This window comes from Sceloporus undulatus, chromosome 2, assembly GCF_019175285.1.
Source record: "Sceloporus undulatus isolate JIND9_A2432 ecotype Alabama chromosome 2, SceUnd_v1.1, whole genome shotgun sequence".
Taxonomy (NCBI): Eukaryota; Metazoa; Chordata; class Lepidosauria; order Squamata; family Phrynosomatidae; genus Sceloporus; species Sceloporus undulatus.
In genome coordinates this window covers 205,838,549-205,861,862 of record NC_056523.1, presented here as the reverse complement: position 1 = coordinate 205,861,862, position 23,314 = coordinate 205,838,549, and the positions used below count along the sequence as shown (strand labels likewise).

The 23,314-nt window shown below is 38.9% G+C and overlaps 1 protein-coding gene across 2 annotated transcripts in view; it reads right to left on the bottom strand.

The window, feature by feature from the left end:
* The window catches only part of SVEP1 (sushi, von Willebrand factor type A, EGF and pentraxin domain containing 1), a 153,463-nt gene that overhangs the window by 16,273 nt on the left and 113,876 nt on the right, over positions 1 to 23,314 (bottom strand). Inside the window, exons 37-46 of one of the 2 annotated variants that reach the window (XM_042451284.1) lie at positions 21,756 to 22,428; positions 17,751 to 20,545; positions 15,752 to 15,977; positions 14,927 to 15,082; positions 12,536 to 12,599; positions 11,525 to 11,698; positions 9,836 to 10,009; positions 9,367 to 9,540; positions 5,072 to 5,248; positions 3,552 to 3,722 (exon numbers count right to left, since the gene is read on the bottom strand). In XM_042451284.1, the coding sequence (XP_042307218.1) occupies positions 3,552 to 3,722; positions 5,072 to 5,248; positions 9,367 to 9,540; positions 9,836 to 10,009; positions 11,525 to 11,698; positions 12,536 to 12,599; positions 14,927 to 15,082; positions 15,752 to 15,977; positions 17,751 to 20,545; positions 21,756 to 22,428 (4,784 nt within the window). Of the gene's footprint in view, positions 1 to 3,551; positions 3,723 to 5,071; positions 5,249 to 9,366; positions 9,541 to 9,835; positions 10,010 to 11,524; positions 11,699 to 12,535; positions 12,600 to 14,926; positions 15,083 to 15,751; positions 15,978 to 17,750; positions 20,546 to 21,755; positions 22,429 to 23,314 lie in introns of those variants that run through there. The other variant, XM_042451285.1, reaches the window with a different exon arrangement.

Sequence of the window (23,314 nt, the reverse complement as noted above, 5' to 3'; positions counted from 1 at the left end):
TTCTGTGGGCTCTCTTAGGAGACATGAAGCGGGGATGCCGCCCTGGAAAACCTATCCCATAGTTCCTCTGGAGAGAGCTTTGGTTTCCTACTAAATTCGGAGGGAAAATGTATATAAGGCTGACAGCGCTTATGACGTTTGATCATTTAAGCGCCTTGATTGGTTCATTTAAAAAAAACCCGCCAAAAATACATCATTTCACAAACGGTCAATGAAATGGAAACGCTGACGAAAGTTAAATCGCTTCCAAATAATCCGGGTTAACGTTACGTCATTCTGACGTACTATTGATTGACAACTCCAAATAAGGTATGGAGGAGAAGAGTCGCTTTATTTTAACACCGATTTCATGCCAAGTGAGAACGCTTAATGAACACTTGCAAGTAAAAAATTCGATTTAAATAAGCAGATGGGAACGATGAATAAAGCGATTCTGAAAGCGGGATAACAACTGTATTATTTTAATTCGATTTTATTAAAAACGTTTTATTTTAATTCGTATCAAATCCTAAGTGGGAACAAGCTCCTAATGTGCTTTCCACTGGCAGTAGAGATGTGACCTAAAGCTTTCTACAGACCTACTAGAGCCCAGGTACTCCTCAACCTAACATCCACTGGATAGCCACTAAAGGAGGTGAGGATTATATATCTATATGTCTTGACTGCAGTGGGCAACTTTTGAGTTACAATGAGCTGAATAGTAGCCAGAATTCTGCATATATATTTTTTGCTCAGAAATCATTGTGGACTACAGTACTCCCTCTTCAGAACAAAAGTGGTACTTAAAATGTTAATTAATTAATACATTATTAATTGGGTTAGAATATATTATTCTTGTAGACCAAGGACATTTATAATGCTACTGGGGCTAAAGGCTATGTGAGTCATTGATATCAGCTGCTTTCATGCTGCTTCTGATGTAGACCCTTCAAAGGCTTTAGCGCTTGAGGTCTTTTGTTAGGCAATCAGCCTGCATTATTTATAACATGCTTCTTTAAAATAAAATCCACAACCCCTTCCCCAAAAAGCCATGACATGAATCATGAGAATACAGATCCTTTCTGCCATTCATGCCCTTGGTCCTTTTTTTTATTCATCACATTGGGGCAGAAAGCTGAGACTTAGTAAATCCTCAATATTCGATGGGTACACAGGGCAAAATAAATAAATAAATAAATAAATAAATAAATACATACATACATACATACTATATATTTTTGTAGATGCTTATTATTATTTTTAACCCCCAGGAAAGAAAATAATGAAGACAAAAAAATGTTCCCAGCAATCTGGGAGTCTGTCTCCTACTAAATTCAGATGTATAGGAGCTACAGAAGATGAAAGACTGTTAGGCATTCCCACATCCATGGTCATGGCATGTATTTTCTGCCATTTACCAAGGGTAAAATCTGTTTGGAAACTAAAGAGCTCCTTGCCACTAAATGGCAAATCTTTAACCCTAGTCCTGGCCTCTTTAGATAGCCCACTGGAATGCAATTGAACTTTAACCAAATGGTGCACTTCATTTATTTGTTGTCTGGAAAAGTGGGAAACATCTGTCTGAAAACATATTCAGGTATCACTCTTCTGTGGATTTTATTTATCTGCCTGAAAGATTTTAGCTATCTTTTTCTACTCCTCTGGGACATGTTTGAAGATTTTGCTGCCTTTTCTCCAGGGAAGAACTGATAGTGAGCCATACAGGCTGTATCTCTGGTGTTGTGGAGAGAAAGAGAAGCTATAAAATGAATCTTTCATCCCATGGGATCAAACTTGTGACTCTCATAAACAACTGGGCAGCATGGACCTTCTGCTCGGATTTGGAATGAATTGCTTCTGAATGAATTTGGAAGCAGACGGTTAAGTAGAGTATTCCCAATCTGTGTTCTGTACTAGTTTTCCAGTCTCTTAGATGAGAGGTATGGATGAAGGCATGGTCCACCAGTCTTTAGTGACCTTCAGAAAAGCTCTAGAAGCACTGAAATTACCACTGGAGCAGATATATTGGAGTTGACTTGCTTGGATCTCTGATCAGCAACAGAAGATGATGCATCATCTTTCTTGAATTCAAATGGAGAAATTTCCCCCAACAGATCTTACAATGGGGTGAAGTAGACCAATTGCTTGGAGTAGACTTTGGCCCTATCAGCTCCCATTCAGTGTGGGACTGTGGCGACTGGATGGCCTGCTCTGAAAGCATGCCACTGCCGTGGTCCTCTTTCCAGTGCTCCTTTTTCTGGCGGCCTCAGACTGGCTTCCAGCTGCTCTGGGGGTATGCATCATTTGCATGCCCCACCCTCAAATTGGCTGGAAGTCAGATTTTTTGGCCCATCTGTTTCAGGTCAATGTTGCCTTTCCCCTACATATTTTCACCAGCTCCTCATAAAACCAAGCTAGGGTAATGCTCCAGGTCTTCTTGCTGGCTTGCTAGGCAATACAGTAAATGAAGCAATACTGGGAATTATAAATAAATAATAACAACAATAAATGATTTATTTATAGCCCGCCCAATAACGAGGAATCTTGGCAGGTTACAACAGTAAAAATACAATAAAATTCAAAATTAATCCCTTCCCAACCCCCCATTCCAATTATAAAACTACAATATAGGATAATCACAATTTAAAAACACTAAAATACAATAGGATAAAAATTGGGGAAAATTGGGTGGATTGATCTCGATCGAGTCATACTCAAATGTGTATTTGACAAGAGGAAACTAGGTTGGGAAGGCCTGCCGGAAGAGATCCATCTTAAGAGCCTTCTTAAAAGCTGTAAGAGTAGAAATGTGGCAGATCTCCTCTGGCAGGTCGTTCCATAACTTTGGAGCAGCGGTGGAGAAGGCCTTCTGAGTAACTGAAGTTAGCCTGGATTTTTTTGGCTGAAGTAAATTTTCCCCAGAGTACCTTAATGTGCGGGATGGACAGTACGAAAGAAGGATTTCCCTTAAGTATTCTGGACTCAAGCCATGTAGGCTTTATAGTTTGTTGTGGCACCAAAGCTCTCTGACAGAGGCAGCTAAATGTCTCACAAAATTACAGTTCCCAGAATTCCACAGCACTGAGCCATGGCAGTTAATGTGGTATCACATTGGATAATTTCTGCAGTGCAAATCTAGCCTAAGAAATAATGTAGATAAAAAGGGAGTTTTAGAAAAGGAAAGCTGTTCCCTGAAATATGATCCCTGGAAGCAAAATCATGCACTGTGCTGGGTAATGTTTCTTTCATTGTGACTATGAGCTTTAGGAGCAAAGGACCTCGTGGAGTGTAATGGATTGAGAATTGGACTATGACTCTGGAGACCAGGGTTCAAACCCCCACTCAACAATGAAAACCGAATGGATGACCTTGGGCAAGTCACAAACTCTCTTCCTCAGAAAACTTTAGGGCTGCCATAAGTTGGAAACAATTTGAAGGCACACAGCAGCAGCAGCAGCAGGTGGTCAACTGTAGTTTAACCTCTGGAAACTTTTGAAAGGGCAACAATAATGTAATAGTTACTTCTAGAGAATGGCCACCTAGAACAGTTGCTACATCAAATGGCTACTTACCTTTGCAAGCTGGTGGGGTAGTCCAAGTTCCATTCTCTAAACAGACACTTCTAAGAGAGCCCTCCAGCATGTACCCACTGTAGCATGAGTATGTTACCATATCTCCATATTGATAAAATGTTCCACGGATCAAAGCATTTTCGACATGAGAAGGTGGCCCACAAGATATCTCTAGACATAAACAATAGCAGGACCATTACTAAATTGCAAACTCCCTCACAGTTTGGGACAGGAAAAAATGTCTATTCAGAAACCTCATGGAGATAGAAATGTCATCACTGACAACTGTAACTTCAAACCTGCACAAAAACTTCAGCATCTTGATATACTGTACAGGTGTGGGTGACTGAAATTAAGGCATCTAGTCTATATAGGGAGAAGGCATACAGTTTCCTCCTAAAAGATTTTCCAGAGCACAACCTCTTTTCTCTATTTTATACAAGTGAGAGAAGGAAAGGGAAGGAGAGGGGGATGAGTAGAACTTCAGTGACAGAAACAGGAGATGGATGAACACTTGTAAACATATTTCAGACTATGTAGTCCCAACATTTGTACCATCAGGAGGAGAAATAGAAGAGTTCGCTACTAGGTACCAGAATGAACCAACTACAGATCATGGCAGTGAAAATGGGTTTTTTTAAACACTGGTCTAGATGCTACACTCTCTTACCACTCTATAACCTGTGTGCTGCAGATCTATGTAAGGCCCAACCAAAGACTGTGGCCTTACTGTAATGCAATTCTGGAGTTCTATTAATGCAATTTTAATTTTAAAAAAATAAACAAAAGAAAGAGAAAAAATAAAATGAAATTAGCTTGGGAATAGCGAGGGGGAGTGGGGACAGTGGGAAAGGAGGAGACACTGACACCATGTAACTGCCAATATTGCAACTGCCCTAGTAGTGACATTTTGCACCTGAGGACTGGCATGACTGGCAGCTTATTCAGTGGTTTCCCACATCAGTGAAAAGGGACACCCAAATTGTGCGTTGGAAACACAGCAGCTACAGGATGGAGGTGTCCTCGTGTGATAAGTATAGCCAAAGGCATTTCTCCCCAACTGTAATAGCATTTTAAAAGCCAAATGTAGTAACCTCCAGTGTGGATTTTCCACACAAGCACAGAGTGTCTGGGATTCTGCACTCCAGGCAGAAAGCTAAGCAGAGCTGGCCTGGATTGATCCTGGCTCTGAGGGAAGTGGAGGGTAGCAGATCAGGATGTCAGTCTCAATAAACAACAAGCAAATCAACATTCATTTCACTTGCATAATAAACCAAATGCAAAGCTGAGTTCACAGGCTTGCCTGCCTTGAATTATCACTGATAACTATTGTTATGATAATTAACTCTTTTATGTGCGCATACATTTATGAATATGTATTGGTTTACACAATCTCTTTACTTGGTTTAATTAGTCTGGCATTGTAGCATCAGTGGAAACAAGACTGTAGCCATTTTCAACAAAACTAAATATTTTCAACAAAAACAAAAATGAAAGCCTGTTTTCCTTACTATACTTACTTTCACATTTAGCTCTGGTTGGAGTCCAAGCCTCGTCAGGATTACAAGTAATGACAGATTGCCCCCGAAGTTGATACCCTTCTCTGCACTTGATAAATACTTTTTGCCCAACATAAAAAGTTGTCTCTGATAGGAGGGCATTTTCTGGGATTATAAAAGGCACAGGGCATGGATTTGCTATTTAAGATCAAGGAAAAAGGGAAAGATTAGATTTAAAAAGTCTGTTAAGCTATTTCCCCCCTTAATGAAATTAACTGCCATATGAAATTAAATTAAATTAATTTATTTATTTATGTTGCACCTTTCAGCCAAAAATGCTCCCAGAAGCTTACAAATTGTTAATTTCTATTTTTGCTAGCCACTTAGTTACTAGCTACTTAGCTAGAGCTGAAGGACTTTATCACACTGCTAAAGTGATGGGAGCATAGTGGGATTGCATGAAGATTATGAGACAACATTACTATAATTCCATAATTATCCTGTGAATAAAGAGTAATTCTAGCACCACTTTTCATTCACAGAACTTTCCTGTGCTAAAATTACTCTTTATTCATGGGATAATGATGGAATTATGGCAACTTCGCTCAACATCATTGGATAATCTTCACACAATTGTGTGATAGTGACAGGAGCATCCCGTTATGCTCCTGTGACTTTTGGCTGTGTGAAAAATTCCTAAGTCTTAGAGTTATGCTATATGTGCTTGTCAGTACTCTCCACTTTCAGTGTTAAGCAGTGGGATACATTGGCCTGTTACAGACTGCCAAAATAAAGCTGCTTCGAGTCTCTTTGGAGTTATGCTATTTAAATGATGCATGGGTGCTAAGAGTCTGGAGGTCGCGCCAAAGCCACATTCCATTGCTAAGCACTGGAGGGCAGCTTTGGTGCAGTTTCCGGATTCTTAGGATGCATGCATCATTTAAACAGCATACCTCCAAAGAGACCTGAAACAGCTTTATTTTGGCAGTCTGTAACAGGCCATTGATATCATAGGACAAATATGCCCATATAACCTGTCTCTCCTTCCAATGAAACAGGTAGAACCATACATGAATTCATCACTTTCTGTTACAGCACACATCTAAATAGCTTTTCAGATAGAATATTCATTATCAGATCACCTGAAGTTATTTTCATGGCTTAAAAGCCCAGCTTCTTCCCACCCCAACTGGTTATTCACCCTACTGTAGAAAAAAACATCTATATTGTGCCTGTCATATCTGCAGTTATCCATCCATCCATCCAATTTATTTACTCAGAAAATATATACAGAATCCTTCAGTCAGGTTTCCATAGCAATTTATAAAAACATGAATGAAATATAACTTGTTAATTTTTTTAGAAAAAAGCAATAAAATACAGCTAAAAGCCGGTGGAAGTAAAGGCATCTTCCATGCTGATGTCTGGGAGGCCACTCTTGAGAAGGAGCCAGGGCTTTGCCCTGTGTTGTCTCCAAACTGTAGCATGCAGGAGTGATCACTCCCAATGCATTTAGGAAGCATCTGAAAACACCTCTCTTCAAACTGGCTTTTTACCATGCTTTACTGTTGGTTTTAACAGCTTGATTTATATAATGATTTTAATGGTTTTAAACCCTGTTTTTCATGTCTTTAATCTCTTTTGATTTTTTTAAAAAGACTTCCTCTTCTTGCACATTATATTTTATTGGAAAAGCAAAATAGAGATGTAATAAATGAATACACATACAAATACAGGACCAAGCCTGCTTCAGGATCCTATGCCCTGAGCAGTAGAGAGATTTAAAGGGAAGCAGCAGCACACTCTCGGCCTCAGGAGATGGCCATTGCAAACCCCCTCTGAAGAAACCAAGAAAACCGCATGATAGTTTCGTCTGAGTGTCGCCCTATGTTGGAAATTATTTCAAGGCACACAGCAACAACAACAAACCAGTAGTTTTAATCATGCTTGTAAATGGGCTGGAAACCAATTATTTCAGCATGTTCATATTGAAAGGTTTGATCCAAGAGGCTGGTAGCTGTAATGTGAACTAACTGCACTTTCCAAATAGTATTCACAGTTCAAACTTTGACTGGAAAAACTGGGAAACTGAAAATGTACTTTCCCCATAAATTGCTTTAAAATATTTTTGTAACACCCCCCCCCCCAAAAAAAAGCCCTCAAAACATTGATTGGTACATGCTCTCAGCCTCAGGGAAAGGCAATGGCAATCCCCCTCTGAACAAATCTTGCCAGGAAAAACCCATGATAGGTTCGCCTTAGGTCACCATAAATCAGAAATGACTTGAAGGCACACAACAACAACGACCAACGACAAAGGACCTGATATGGTTCTCTCACGTTGTATTTGCTATAAAGAATCTTTGCTGCCCTCTTCAGTCCAGATTAGATAATTACATAAAATGTTGTTTACTACTGGGATTAAATTTTCAGTCTTTTTGTTTGGGTGTATCCACTGCGGTTGCTGTCACACTGCAGAATTAATGCAGTTTGACACTGCTTCAATTGTCATGGCTCCATCCTGGGGAATGCTAAATCTATCACAAAACTACAAATCCCAGGATTCCATAGCATTGAACCATGGCAGTTAAAGTGGTGTCAAACAGCATTAATTCTGCAGAGCAGATGTAGCCCTTATGAATGAAAAACCTCTAAGACACCTAGTTAACAGTCCAGCAAAGATCTTGCAAATCCATTGCTGCAGTTTTCTTGAGCTGAATCTGCCTGTAATGTGGTTTTCTTATTTTTCTACTGACTTCCAAGCATTATTGCTTTTTCTGAGTCATGTAGTCTCATGATATGTCCAAAGAATGATATCACCAGTTTAGTTATTTTGGCTTCTAGGGAGGTCTGATTTGCTCAAGGACAAGTTTATTTGGCTTTCTGGCCTACCTAAATGTCTACCCACAGAGAAATTAATGGTCATCATATAAAGTTTATGTTTATGTCAGGGACTCTTGATGTATAAGATGCATGAAATGAAATATAGTCAGAAGCATAATGTAGCAGCCTAGCAGTGGCTGTTCAGAATATCTACAACAAGACACTTGAGAGTAATTTAAAATATGTAAATTTAAAGTAGTACCATCCTTTAAAGGTACTGTATAACATGAGAATTTACAAGGTGTCCCCCCTCCAATGTATATACCCTTAACAGCTTCTTCTTGTGGTGGTACCTTAAAAATAGAGTTTATGCTACAAAACCAAATGCACTTGAAGAATTAAAGATTACAATAGTAGACAAGTCCCACAAAATTACAAGAGAAACTTTAAGTGATGTTTGCACCTCTGTGATTTGACAATGTGAGCAGTGCACTGCTGCACAAGGATGCCAATTTGAACATAAAATCATATTTTAAAATGTAATTGGAACTCGAATTAATTATTATCATATTTATATTGGCTATTGATGAATTGATGAATTATTATTTTAGTGAACTAATAGGAATGTCAATTAATTCAGTATTACTGTTTTATTGATCATATTTTGTATTATTGTATCATTTTTATTGATGTAATCCCGCCTCGATCCTTGGAAGAGTTGGGAAATATAAATAAACTTTATTATTATTATTATTATTATTATTATTATTATTCAATAGGAATGTATTTACTTATCCTTCAAATAATCACCATAGCTACCATCAGCTGTCAAAGGACATATACATTTTTGTGACACACTGTTGTTGTTGTTGTTGTTATTATTATTATTATTATTATTATTATTATTATTAACTTTTATTTATAAAGCACTGTAAATTTACACAGCGCTGTACATACAATCTTATTAGTTAGACGGTTCCCTGCCCTCAGGCTTACAATCTAAGAAGACACGACACAAAAGGAGATGGGAGTGGTGGTGGGGAATGGGATCAGGTCTAGCAGTTCTCCACCTCCGAGGCCTGGACCAATGCAGATGGACTGGAGGAAGGGCTTGGCTTCTTAATGGATGGTTAAAAGGAGGCTTCCTGGGTCAGAGAGGGGCTCACCTCTGGGAATGCTTCTCTAAACAATATAGTCTTTAATTCAGTTTTGAAACTGGGTAGAGAAGTAATAAGGTGTGCATGTGGGGGAAGAAGGTTCCAGGAGTAAGGGGCAGCAAGCAAGAAGGGACAAATTCGGTAGGGGGCAGTGGTAGTCCTATACTGTGACAGGAGACCTTGTCTGTATATTCCTAGTTTCTTATTTATGCTGCATAAGTCTGGATAAACTTCAGGAAGGAAACAGTCCCATTCTGAAACAGAAGTATTTTTTGAAAAAGCAGAACCCAGGTTTAAAATAAAACCAATTTCCATTATTATTGCAAAGGAACATACGTTTGCATAGAGGTATCGGGTGGCTCCAGGTTCCAGCTTCTGTGCATTCTGCAATAGGCTCTCCTTCCAAGGTGTAACCTCTGTTGCAGTAATATGCAGCCCTGCTGCCAATAGTGTTGTTTTCATAGAGGGCATTCCCATTCTCAATAAATTCTGGATCTTCACATCTGGTTTCTAAAAAATGGCCAGTGTAATTAAGACAGTTCTTTCCCAATCAGTCATTTAATAACACATTAGAAGAATAGCAGTATCTAGAATGATGTAAGGTCACCCCATCTGTCAGGACTCTCCCAATAACCTTTCCAACCTTTGTAGATCTGGATTTCTGTAGAGATTCTGTACATGAATCTCTCCTTGGACTGTAATAACAGGACTGGATGTTAACTCAGAGGACTGGATCACTAGTGACTACACAGATAAGAAATCTAATCAAACACATCACAGTCACAGAACACAACCTAATAATCACCTTCACAGAATGGAAGGGGTTTGCTCCAGGATCCATTGGCCAAGCAAGTGATGTTCTCAGGTCCAAGGAGATGATACCCAAAATTACATACAAAGGAAATGTTGCTTCTGTATGTGTTTTCTAAGACGACTGTGTAGGCATTTTCTACAGTTGGAGGTGGTTCACATTTTATGCCTAGAAGAGGAAAGAATAATCTAATTTATTTGATATTTCAATATATTCTTTTTTTTAAATAAACAGTATCCCACACAAAATCAGTAAAGGGAAGCATAAGAGGGATTGATATTTGAAATGTGTTTAGGTTTAGGGCATTTGTTGGCCATTTTACAGGGTATATATCAAGGTATTTCTTGGTAAATATGCTTTTAACCCCAATATAAAACAATGGGAGACCTTGGGCAAGTCACACACTCTCAGCCTCAGAGGGTGGCAATGGCAACCCTCTGAAGAAACATGTCAAGAAAACCCCATAATAGGTTTGCCTTAGGGTTGCCATAAGTCGAAAATGACTTGAAGGCATACACAAATAGAAACAACTATAAAACAATTTGGCTTTTGTTTTCATAATATTAATTCATGAATACAGTAGGCCACTTGAATATCTCAATGTATGTTTAGTTTTATTTTTTAATATCCACTGTTATAAGACTCTTTCTAGCTCAAAAGTAGATTATAAATCATAACATAAATGTAAACAAAATAAAATAAATATGGAATAAAGTTAGCTTCTGTCCCCCTCAAAAAACTGAATTGCCACCAACATCATCAGTATTAGTTCAGGATCTCTCAGTCTAATATGCTTTCACTTTGTTGTTGTGAAGATAAAAATGAGAGTATGGCTAAATCAGATCAAAGAACCTGGCTGGATCAGACCAAACGCCTATTAAGTCTTTAGATGGAAAGCCCACATGAGTGCAGCTGTATCTTCCTACTCATATTCTAACTTCTTGTTGTGTGCCTTCAAGTCACTTCTGACTTATGGTGACCCTATGGCCATCACAGGGTGTTCTTGCAGGATTTGTTCGGAGGGGGTTTGCCATTGCTTTCCTCTGAGGTTAAGAGCATGTGACTTGTCCAAGGCGCAACCAGTGAGTTTCCATAGTAGTGTGGGGATTTGAACCCTGGTCTCTCAGAGTCCTAGCCTAACCCTGCTGCCAAAAGCTACACTACCTATGATATTGGAAAGAATATATATATATTTCATGACTAGCAGCCATTGATAGCCTTATTAACGACGAATCTGTGTAGTGCCCTTCTAAACCTGTACATGTTGATGGCCATAACATATTGTCCTTTTATTTGTTCTGAATCTCCCTCCACTTAGCTTCATCAAACACAGAATTTTACCAGGATGCATGTGTTTTCCCCCACTTGCTGGATGTGAAGCCATTTTCCATTGATGTATTTTCCCAAAATTTATTCCATCTATTTTCCTAGCACACACACATGCACTGCACTATAAAGAGGGGAAAACAGAGTACAATGTGTTTTCATTGTTAGTACTAGGAGCTTTACCTCTGGAAAAGTTTCACAGTATGCAGTCTTTAACTCTGCAGTGTTATGCTACTGCCAGTATTGCTTTATGAATGGCAGACATTCAGAGAGAGGGCTGTATTGTGGGGAACTTTGCTACTCTGCTGTATATATTGTTTGAAGTAGTTTGGCCCATATATACTGATCTTTACTTACTCACACACGAGGGGGCTGAGGGGCTCCACTTTTTGTTAACATGACAGATCCTTCGAGCTGGTCCCTGTAGCTCAAATCCTCGATTGCAGCTGTAAAGAATTTCATCTCCAAACAAGAAATCTTTGCCAATAATGGATCCATTATCTATAGTTTCAGGGGCTCCACAGGATATTTCTGAATGTGAACACACAAAGATTAACTTTATATTTGTATTTATGTACAGAAACATGTGATTTCCTTTTTTAAACTCACTCTCCCCCTTTTTTCTGTATAGGTAGGTTTAGGTCTGTGGTTGATTGACATCAATGGGTTTGCCTTAACAACTTATTAGGAACACAAGTAACTGACATGTTGGAATTAAAGAAGCTGATAGTAGCCAGTCATTGGTGAATGGTGTGAAAAGCATTCAATAATGCTACTAGATTATGCTGCTAGATTATACTGCTATGTAATGCAGCCATTTTAAGGTGTTTAAGAAAATGAAGCTTCACCCAAAAGTCAGGAGTGGGGAGGGAAGCGAAACATACATGTTAATAGTCACCAGCTAATACAATAATGTACATAATTTGGGGAGGACCATAATGATACTTGTACAGTAATGCTGAAAGGCAAATCACCCTAGATGCAACTTTGCCTCTTATACTTAAGGTATTTTGCAGTTTTTTGGAAAGTATATAGACAGAAAGGGGAGCTTCATGTGTGCATCTTGTCCTGTGTGACTCCAGCAAAAAGCTGGAAAAGGTGATCCTTTCCAAGTCTTGTGGCTTCTACAATCCAAGCTGTCCAAAATGAAATTGCTTACCATATCTACAATTAAGTAGATATGCTTACCATATCTACTTAAAATTCCATCATATATTCTTGTACTCAGAACTAAATTATTCTTAAATACTATTTAAAAGAAGCTCAGCTTCTGCAGTCAAAATCAATATAGGTAGAGCTATTTTTCACCCTTTAAAAAGCCATATTCAGGCTGAACGTGACATGTAATAAAAGTAATGCATAGCTTACTTTTGCACACTGGAGTTGCTCCACTCCATTGCTTATCTGCTTGACAGATACGTTCTGCATCACCCTATCAGGCAAGAGAAGGTTTCAGAAAATAGCATGAAATATCCATCATTTTGTCATAATCTTACATTCCTTGAAAAGCCAAGGAAATCAGAAATATGTATGCTTTAATTCCTGCATGATTTACTGAGGGCATGAAACAAAATCTGGGGAATGGAATGTTCACTTTTCACTTAGTTATCACTTTGCAGTAACAAATTGTTTTTATTATTATTCTGATGCTACATCTAATAAGAAATAAAATTATTTTTCATAAATAAAATATGACCGGACTCCTTTGATTCTTAGCAATCAGTACAGATATGGCTCTTTCAACAGGCTTGTGGGTTAGAGGAAAATTGTCTTTCCCAAATCCATCTACATTTTACATTTTTGGATTTAAAAAAAAGTTATCCTATTTTATTAGCATAGATATTGTTAGCCAACTTGTTGATGTTCGGAAACAAAAGTTGGGTAGAAATATTAATATAGACATGAAAATGTAAGAAAATAATAGTACAATATGTAAAATAAAAGGTAAGACTTTACCTTTACATAAGAGTGTTGTGGGAACCACATTCCACATACAGCATGTATTACTAAATTGAAGCTTTTACGATACAATTACCCTGCCTCTTTTATGGAATTTTACTAGGAGCTCCAAAGACTCCCATCCCCCCATAATCCCTTATGTCTTGTTTCTTACATGAAGATTCATTGAAGAAAAAAATATCTTTCTATACAAGCTGTGTGGTGGGCCTAAACTTTGGCCCAGATTTTGACTGTAAACGACATTGTTTGATTTTTGTTCATTAACCACAATTCCCAACTGAATTGGTCAGTTATCCACTTATGTATGGTGGTGCAAAATAGTATAAATCTACCTCAAAACCTGGGCATAGTGTGGATATATAATTTGGTGTACTAACCGAACTGGCAGGAGCTCTCCATTTAGAATGCATCTACACTGGAGCACAGTTTTGGCACAGCGTCTGGCCTCTTAAGATGTGTGTGTCTTAGGAAAACATGCATCATTTAAACTGCAAACCTCCAAAGTGACCCGAAGCAGCTTTATTTTGGCCTGTCTGTACGGGCCCTAAGACTCTGCAGAACAGGGATCAAATCCCTACTGGATGATCTTGGGCAAGTCACATACTCTCAGCCCCAGAGGAAGGCAATGGCAAACTCTCTCTGAACAAACCTTGCCAAGAAAACTCCATGACAGATTCACCTTAGGGTTGCCATAAATCAGAAACAACTTGAAGACACACAACAAGTAGAATCATTACTGGGGGGACTGCATGGGTGGCTGGCAGCCTGAAGAGATACGCTCCACAATGTAATATTTTTCTGCAGGTCCACCCTACACATCACCTGGTTTTCAACTGAGAAATGATTAGAACTACTGTAACTCTAATATGGTTACGTGTGTGTGTGTGTGTGTGTGTTATTTTGGTTCTATTCTGTTAATCTTTCCTCACTGAGTTTTATTTTTATGCATTGGTGTTACCCTGGGGCTTTGTTCACACCAAAGCACTATATACAGACAGAGAAAAATGATGTCTTAGAGGCTGCAGGAGTGCCCTTCACAACTACTGTGGCATACACCAGCTCTCAATATTAAATAGTCATAATTATTATTATTTTTTAACTTTCAAGGCAAACTTACAAGTGCATTGATTATTATATAAGCAACAGAATTACACAAGAGAATCCCAAGGATGTAGAGGACATTGCATCACTGAAGGTGGTTATATGATTTCTCAATATTTGCACATGTAAATAACTTTTTATAAATTCAAACGGCTAAGAAAGAAAAAGCTTTACTTAGTACTCTCCCTGCTGCGTTAGTCTCCTGCTTGAAGAATTTTTAAATGCCACAAGACATTCAAAAATATGATTCCCTATTTGCATTTTGAAGTAATACAGAATACTTTGTCTTCTTTTAACTACCACCTTATTCAGATGTAGTTTTTGTTTTGATAAATGCAGAAGTGTAATTAGAAGTAAGAGCCCAAACAAACATTAGCTTTTGGTCTTTACATCTGGCTGCAAAATAAATATGCACATATTGCTTATTAATTCTTTCCAATATACAGAGATGGGGTTGCAACATCCTTGTATTGTTATGAGACAAATGCCAAATAAGGCAGGCATATATCCTTCATGTGTGACACATTTCTAGTTTATATCCATATCTCTCGACTGAAATCCACAAGGTGGCAGGAGAAGCCATACTAAGAAAGCATGACCCACTTGAGGGATCTGAATAAACTTCATTCTGATCTACACATGTTATTTACTGCACTACATGCTAACCAGCAGATCATAAAGTAAGTATCATTGACTTACACTCAATTCATAACCAGAGCCGCATTTGTAAAGAACTGTGTCTCTGTAACTGTATTTGCTGCCAACCACCATTCCATGTGCTGGAGAGTCAGGCTTTCCACATGATACAGGTGCACAGATATCACTTGAAAACGATGGCACCCAGTTACCATGATTCTAACAAGAAAGAAAAAAGAAAGAAAGCATATTCAAGATTTTCTAGGTAGCATAAAAACAACAGAAAACATTACAAATATTCTATACAGTTTAAAAAGTGAGACTCACAGACTCCTTAACATGTATGCCCTTTCAAAACTCAATGAAAGTCACTTTAGAAATAGTTTCAAGAGAAGTATGCAATGGAGTGAAATATCCTAGCAAATGGTTCCCTACAATCAGTGAGGGTGTGACTATAGGGTTTCTTTGCAGCCAACTTACTTTTTTGTTATTTCAAGTGAGAGCCTCTATGTGACTGAAAAGGCAGATATGTGCAAATGTCTATCATCTGCCATGTACATATGTATGTTTACAGAACTCAAGAGGTAGTGTTTCACTCAGGTCTCTCCATTGTTTGCCTCATCAGGTGGAAGCCTACATTTGTGCAATAAGAAATGTTATCAGAAACATCTCTACTGGTCAGCAGAAAGGGGTTTTCATAGGAAGTATACTTTGGACAAGATATTCTTTAGAAATCCATGGAATCATATGAACACATGTTCTCCATTGTCCCCAGTGATTAATTTTTTCCAGCTGTTGGTATATTTCAGTGTGTATGAAATGTTTTGTAGAATCCCTGACAATGACATCTAAAACGGAAACAAAAAAAGGAGGAAGATATGTCTTTACCTGGCATGTAGAAGTGCTTGCCCCAGTTAAAAGATAGCCTTCTGGACATGATAAGGTAATGCTCTTGTTCACAGTGAATTCAGCTCCAGAAATAATTACATTGGTTATATTTACTGGTAGGGGGCATTTTTTGGGACAACAAGAAATGCTATCAGGAGACCAGTGTCCATCTTCCTGACAGGTGCAAGTATCCATTTCAGTCTCCATCACATAACCTTCCAGACATCTGTAACAAACAAAGTGTAGCCTTGTTGTCAGCAATAGCACCATTTTTGAAAAAAAGAAAATGAAAAATCACTATTCACTCCAATTAATATTTCCATTTTTAGATTTTAAAAAATGTCTGAATATGTGTATATCTCCAACTAATTATGGGCAAGCTCCCTACAATTTGATGCAAAATGCATTACAGATTACAAACGTTTTTAAAGAAATAGGTGAATAAATCTAAACTTAATGGTAACATTGGCATTATATTAGATTGTTCTCAATTTATTATTTGATTTATTTTTATTTGATTTGTAGTTCATCTTATTCCTAAAAACTGGTGCAAAGTGGTTTACAACAAGATTAAGGAACATATACAAAGAAAATCACAAAACGCTAAAATTCTAAAAAAATAAAATAAAAATTAAACCAATTCCACTATTAAAAAACAGCAAGGGGAAAAGCATTTCCAGAATGCAACAATAATAACGCACAGCATCAGTGGTTAATAAAACCACTTAGCCAGTCAACTTCCCAAAGTCTATTTGAATGTTTTTTGTTTGCATGTGGAAGGAAACCAAGGCTCGGGGAGCAACTTAGTCTTCCTGGAACCTGAAACCTCCATAATCTGGAGCAGCCACAGAGCATGTCCTGTCGTGCATCCCTACCAAAGCTTCCTATGAGGGTCCTGGGAATGAGAGAAGAGACTCCAGTGAGGATCTCAAACCCAGGCAAGTTCTCTCTCTTTTTCTCGTTTTAAAATTAAAATCATTTCCATTAATCTTACCCACAGCAACAATTTGTATAGATATATCTAAAACATAGACTATAATAATAAACAATGACAAAGCAAATTAAACTCAACTACTTAACAAACATAAACATACACTGTTGCCTCCCCCTGACACTAATGGCTATATATCACTCTTTCACTGCTTCCTTATATATGATAAATATTTATGCCTCTGTACCATACCAACTCTGTTTATTTTATAGGACCAAAGCTGATTAATACTACAAATACGTGATAAAAATTTCCCAATCTTTCTTAAACTTATTTAAGGTTTTGATTTGATCATTTTCCCATTTCAGCAAGTTCAGTCATCTTCATCAGCTAATTTTCTTGTAAACTTGGGCAATCTCATACTGGAAGATAGGCTTATTCCAGGGATGGGTAGAAGTGTGGCCCATGGACCTCTTGAGGCCTCCAGGACTGTTTTGGTGGCTCCTAGGGGTCATTCCCTCCAAATGCCCTCTGGGGCATGGGTGACATCTTTGACCCCCCTGGGTCATTTCAGACCTCAGGGAGGCCTTGTTAAAAGACAGGAAATAAACACACCTTTTTTAAAAGGGCTCTCCTGGGCCTAAAATGACCCGGGAGGGGAGGCAAAAAAGGCAAAACTGACCCCCCCCCATACCCATAGATTTTTAAGGAATGAGCTTTAAGAGGTGCTGTCTTGTGTTAAATTGAATTGTTTTCAATTGCTTTTTTAAAAAAAGTCTATATTTTAACTTGTTTTAATATTGTAATTAGTTTGATTCTATTTTAAAGTTCACCTTTTGCATGTTTTTAGTTGTCTTGTACTTGTTTGAAACTGTAAGTGGTCTTGAACTCCAATTTTTTGGGAGAGAAAACTAGGATATAAATAAAGATGATGATGGTGATGGTGACAATAAAAATAATAGGGAAGACAAAATTCTGCCGTCTCAGTGAGTATCAACCAGCCTGTCACCTCTTTCTGACAAACATATAAGCTGATGTGTGTGTATGTATATTTAAAACTATTCTTACCTGTACTGGACTTTACTTCCATAGGCTTGTGAGTCTCCTAAAGCAAAGGCATGAGGTACAGAAGGTGGTGGACCACAGGTCAGCAATGCACAACTTGGATATGGCTCACTCCAGACTCCTTTTTCTGTACATGTCAGTTCAGAGCTCCCTTGCATCACATAGCCCATTTCACAATTATACATTATTGTATTCTGATCCACAGAACTGCTCCCATTGATGAATGCATTGGGGATTGTTGGTGGAGGGCCGCATGAAATCAGCCCACAGTGGGGAAAGCCAGAGCTCCATCTGCCTGCACTTTCACAGGTGATTTCTGAAGGTCCTAGCAGTTTGAAACCTTCTAGGCACTGAAATTCAACTCTCTTGCCACAGCCAAAATTGTTACCTTTAATTACACCATTCTGAATTGTTGGCACAGGGCATTCACAAGGCAGGCAAGAAGCAGGTTTTCCAGTCCACAGGCCATTAGATGTGCACTGCCTTACTGGATTTCCTTGTAACTCATAGCCAGGAAAGCAAATGTATTCTATATATTCCCCATAGCTGAAGACTGACCCATTCAGGAAGCCATGAGCAATGTCCTCAGGAGGCCCACAGTTGACAGGCTCACAGAATGGAACCTCTTTATCCCAGGAACCATTAGCCTGACAGATAAGTGAGGGTGCACCATGCATGACATAACCTTCATCACACTGATACTCTATACTGTTCCCAAAACCGAATTCTGGTCCAGTAATTTTCCCATGAGGAGGTTTCAGTGGCACAGGACACTGGACTGCTCTACATACAGGAGCCCTTCCACTCCAACTTCCATCTGCAAGGCAGATTCTCTTTTGGTCACCTTCCAGTAGGAAACCTGCCCTGCAGCTGTACTCAACATATTTTTGGAATGTATATTCCTCTCCAGTCACTTGGCCATTCTCTAAATTGGGAACTTGGCCACAGGAAATGGGAATGCAGATTGGCTCATTTCCATCCCATTTTTGATCAGCCTGGCATGTTCTCTTCTCTGAACCATTTAACTGAAACCCAGGATTGCAATCATATTGGACTATGCTCCCATAAGTGTAAGCTTCCCCTTTTACTGTGCCATTCATAGGTTTGCTTGGCATTGTGCATGACACCACCTCACAGGTTGGTGCTGCTTCACTCCATTGTCTACTAGATGTACAAAATCTTGTTTCTGAGCCAATTAGCTTATAACCTGGTTTACAGGTATATTTAACTGTACTACCAAGGGTGTTCTCTGTAAAATGTACAAAGCCATTTTCTGGAGGCAACAGTAATTCACATTGAATGGAAATGCAGACTGGAGCACTACCATTCCACATTCCATCCTCTTGGCAGGCTAGCACAGAATTTCCTAAGAGTTCATAGCCAAGAAAGCAACTATACAATATTGTAGTCCCATATAAATAGCCCGACAGTGGCAAAGTATTAATGGCCCTTGAAGAACTTTGCATGTCCTTTTGGTTCTCAAGTATTAGAGAGAAAATAGGTGGGCTGGCAGTATGGAACCCCTCTGGTAATAGTCCTTCCTGGCCATAAAGTTTTTCCTCATTATTAATTGTTATATACCCCCCAAAATCTATATGGGGAGGAAGGCCACAGTCTGTTGGAAGGCATACTGGACTAACACTAGACCATCCTAATTCCTCACAGGTCTGCATGGCAAGGCCAGAAAGTTGAAATCCTGGTATACAGCTGTATATCACCATGGCACCATAGCTGTAATCGGCACCTTCCACAAAGCCATTCTCAATAGGTTGCGGAGGATCACAAGTGATAGCAATGCAAGAGGGAGCATCAGCATCCCATTGCCTCGATTCCAAGCAACTCAGAACACTCTGTCCTTCTAGCTGGAATCCTCTGTCACATGAATATGTAACTGTCTGTCTGTAGTGCAGTTCAGCATATGAATATCTGCCATTTTGTATCTCCTTGGGCTTGGAGCACTCAATAGGTTTGCAAGTAGGCTTTCCTCCAAGCCAGTGGCCATCCTCTCCGCAAAGAACAGTCATGTTTCCCACTAGTTCAAAGCCTGGTTTACAATTATATAGTGCAGTGCTGAGATATGTGAGGCCTTGCACATCCACAATGCCATTCTGAATTTCCTCTGGCTGTGGACACTCCACTGGAATGCACTCTGGCAATGGGAAGCTCCATGTGCCATCTTCTTGGCAACTGATGGTAGAAACTCCTTTCAGCAAAAAACCATCCATGCAGGTGTAGGTCACTGTGCTACCAAAATGAAGAGATGATATCACAGGATCCCCAAAAGGAATATAAGGAGGCCTACGGCATAGTACTGCCTGGCAGACTGGGAAAGAATCATTCCACTGTTGTGATGGTAAGCATTTCAGCACAGAGGCACCACGCAAAATGAAGCCCTCTTTGCATGAAAACTGCACCACACTCACTTGATCAGCCATCTCCTTTAGAACAAGCTGGTTTTCAATTAGTGGTGGTTCAGGACACTTTGTTGGGACACATTTGGGGTTTTGCTTTTTGTTCCATGTCCCAGTTTTCTGACAGATCCAAGAAGCATCTCCTATCAGCTCATAGCCTTCATCACAAACAAAACTGACCTTAGCTCCAACCTCAAAACTTTCACCCTTTCTGAATCCATGCTGGATAGGAGGTGGCTCCTCACAAGTGAGGAGGATACAGGAAGGAGGTGCTTCGCTATGCCATTGACGGTTGGCTTGACAAAATAATACTGGACTTCCAATCAGCTGGTAACCAGCATTGCACTGATATCTCACCTCACTTCCAAAGGATCGTCCTGTTATTACCTAAAAATGGATAACAGAAGCAAATGTTATGAATTTAATATCATAAATGTCATAAATCTAGCACTGCTTTATGACAGTCCAGAAACTTTAAGAGCTTGATTTCAAAAACCTCAAAGATATTCCCCAATTTTGCATGTAATAATTTTACACAATTTAAATTTTCTTTTGTAGTTTAAGATATGGCAACTCCCAGGTTAGTTTTATAGCATCAGATTAACAGAAAATATTGAAATCAAAATACTGAAAGTCATCATTATAAAAAACATAAATAATATTTAAGTGATATGCATTTGTATTTGTCTGTCTATACATGTGTGAGAAGCAGTTCTAGTTCCCTTTCTCAATGTTTTTATGGGTGCTGAATGAAAAAACAAGTGGTTTTTAAGTATCGCTTGATACCTCTATTAATCTGGTCACCCTCTATAGAGGAGTATTAGAAAATTTAGCAAGTGACATGCTTTCTGGTTTTGTGTGCATCCTTCTTAAATGTGCTGCACTTAGTGGATGAAACTGTATATATCTGATTTTGAGAAGCGGGATATTGACAGTAGGATATTTCCATAATTAGATTATTCTGTTTTTAATTGTTTTTTGCTTTCATTTGGAAAAAATAGTCACACCATTTGTTCTATTTTTTTAAAAAATTATTTTTCATGTTTATTGGCCTAGGTCCTATTTGCACTGACCTTCCCGCATTACCTGGGGTTCTCCATTCAGATGCCAAGTGGCTGTTTGCACAGGCATTCCACTCTGATGCCTGGAGTGGCCACAATGAGTCTCACTCCTGAGTTCAGGAGGAGGTTGCCAGCCCTGTTCACATGGCTAGGCACTTTATTCTGACTTGAGAGTGAGTGAAACGCAACACTAGTGGCCCTGATAGGCAGCAGAGTGGGACACATTTTAAGCGGCCACCCAGCATTGGAATGGAGGGCTCTGGATCTTCTAAGAAGATGTGGGGCAAACAGGGAGTTATTTAAACCTGTTTTAACAGGGGTATACCTGGATTTGGTGCTGAATGGGCCATATGTCCTCCATTCTGTTCATGTCAGACTTGAGGTTGGGACATGTGTCATTTGGACTGCCTGTTGAGGGGATGGGGGGGAGGCTGATTTATTTGGCCTATGGAGACAGGGCCCTACACTTAATTATTCAGAATTGCTAAATGCATAAATATTATCAATGTTCCATGCATTCAAGAGCTTAGCAATACCTCAATAACTCCATTTGGAAGTTTCATTGGCTCTCCACAGGACACTGGATGACAAGTAGGTATCATGCCGCTCCAAGTTCCCGTTGCTTCACATGTCCTCTTCTTTTCTCCTTTAATATAGTATCCTCTAGTGCAGCTGTAAGCCACAATTGCACCAAAGCTGTAATTTGTGCCAATCACATAGCCATTTTTTATGCTTGGTGGCTCCCCACAGCGAACAGGAATGCATTGGATAGTCAGTGGAGATGGGTTCCATTGCCCTCCCCGAACACATTCAATCTTAGCAGAAGTGTTTAAGACAAAACCCTCCATGCACTTGAAGCTCACAGTTGACCCTGCAGCAAATTTGGCTTTGTTTGAGGATTCCAAGATGCTGTATGACACAGACAGTGGTCTCTCACAGAAGTCAGCTATACACTCAGGAACATCTTTGCCAGCAGGTGGAACCCACTTTCCCTGGGCATTACAGAGTAACTGTGAATTACCAGCTAAGCTGTATCCATCAGAGCAGTAGTAGATAGCTATGTCACCAAATAGCCGGTGGCCACTTTCTGGAGAAGCATGTTCCACAGGAGGCGGTTCATCACATGAAACAGCAACACACTGTTGGTGATTAATGTCCCATTTGCCATTTACCATGCATTCAACAGTTTCTGGGCCAATTAATGTGTAACTGTGGAGTGGAAAAAAGATACCAATATTAGATTCCTAAGGGATAGCTTTTATTGTCTTCTTAAAATCGAAAACCTGAAATTTTTATTTGTTAAAAAATCTTATAAGCCTTTGGAAATTTTTATTTTTAAATGATTTAAGAAATAATTTAAAATTCTGATGTACTGTAAATGTTGGCACAGCATGATTCTACCAATCTTAAGCATTTTAAAGTCTCACTGATTTCAGTGGAAGTCTCAAAGAATTTAAAATCTCTCCTCCCAGGGAGAAAGCCTGGGGCCAGAGGAGCATGATTTTGTTCCCCCCCAGCAGTCCCCTGCACCCAGTGACACCCAGCCTACTGACGACAATGGAATTTTAAAATATTTGACCTTAATTGTACTGTATCCATACATAATATAGGCCACAATTATAACAGTATTTGGATAAGGCTGCAATACTTCATTTTTTAGATAAAAACAACTGGATACAATTTTGGGGGACCAGAGGAAGACACCTACAGATGACCACCATTTTTCTACAATCATCCAAGATAATTTGTCTGCATCACTTGTTATGCATAAGAAATACAGTATTATTTATTTATTAAAAGTGTTTGTTTATCACCTTGAAAACCAGCAGGGCTCTGAAGCTGATGCAAAACTGATAAACATAATTTTTAAAAGCCACATTTTTAAAACACACACAATAAAAACTGTCTAAAAGCCAAGTATGATTCTAAGGTCCAAAATGTATATGAAACAATTCAGCCTGGCTGCTGTATTTTGCACTGCTTGAAGCTCTTAGTAGTCTGATCATAAGATTATTAAGTCATGAACCTCTCTGGCCAAATTTATCTTTGTTATGAGGGAGGACAGCCCCTGCACTAGCCAAAGCTTGGAAAAAGT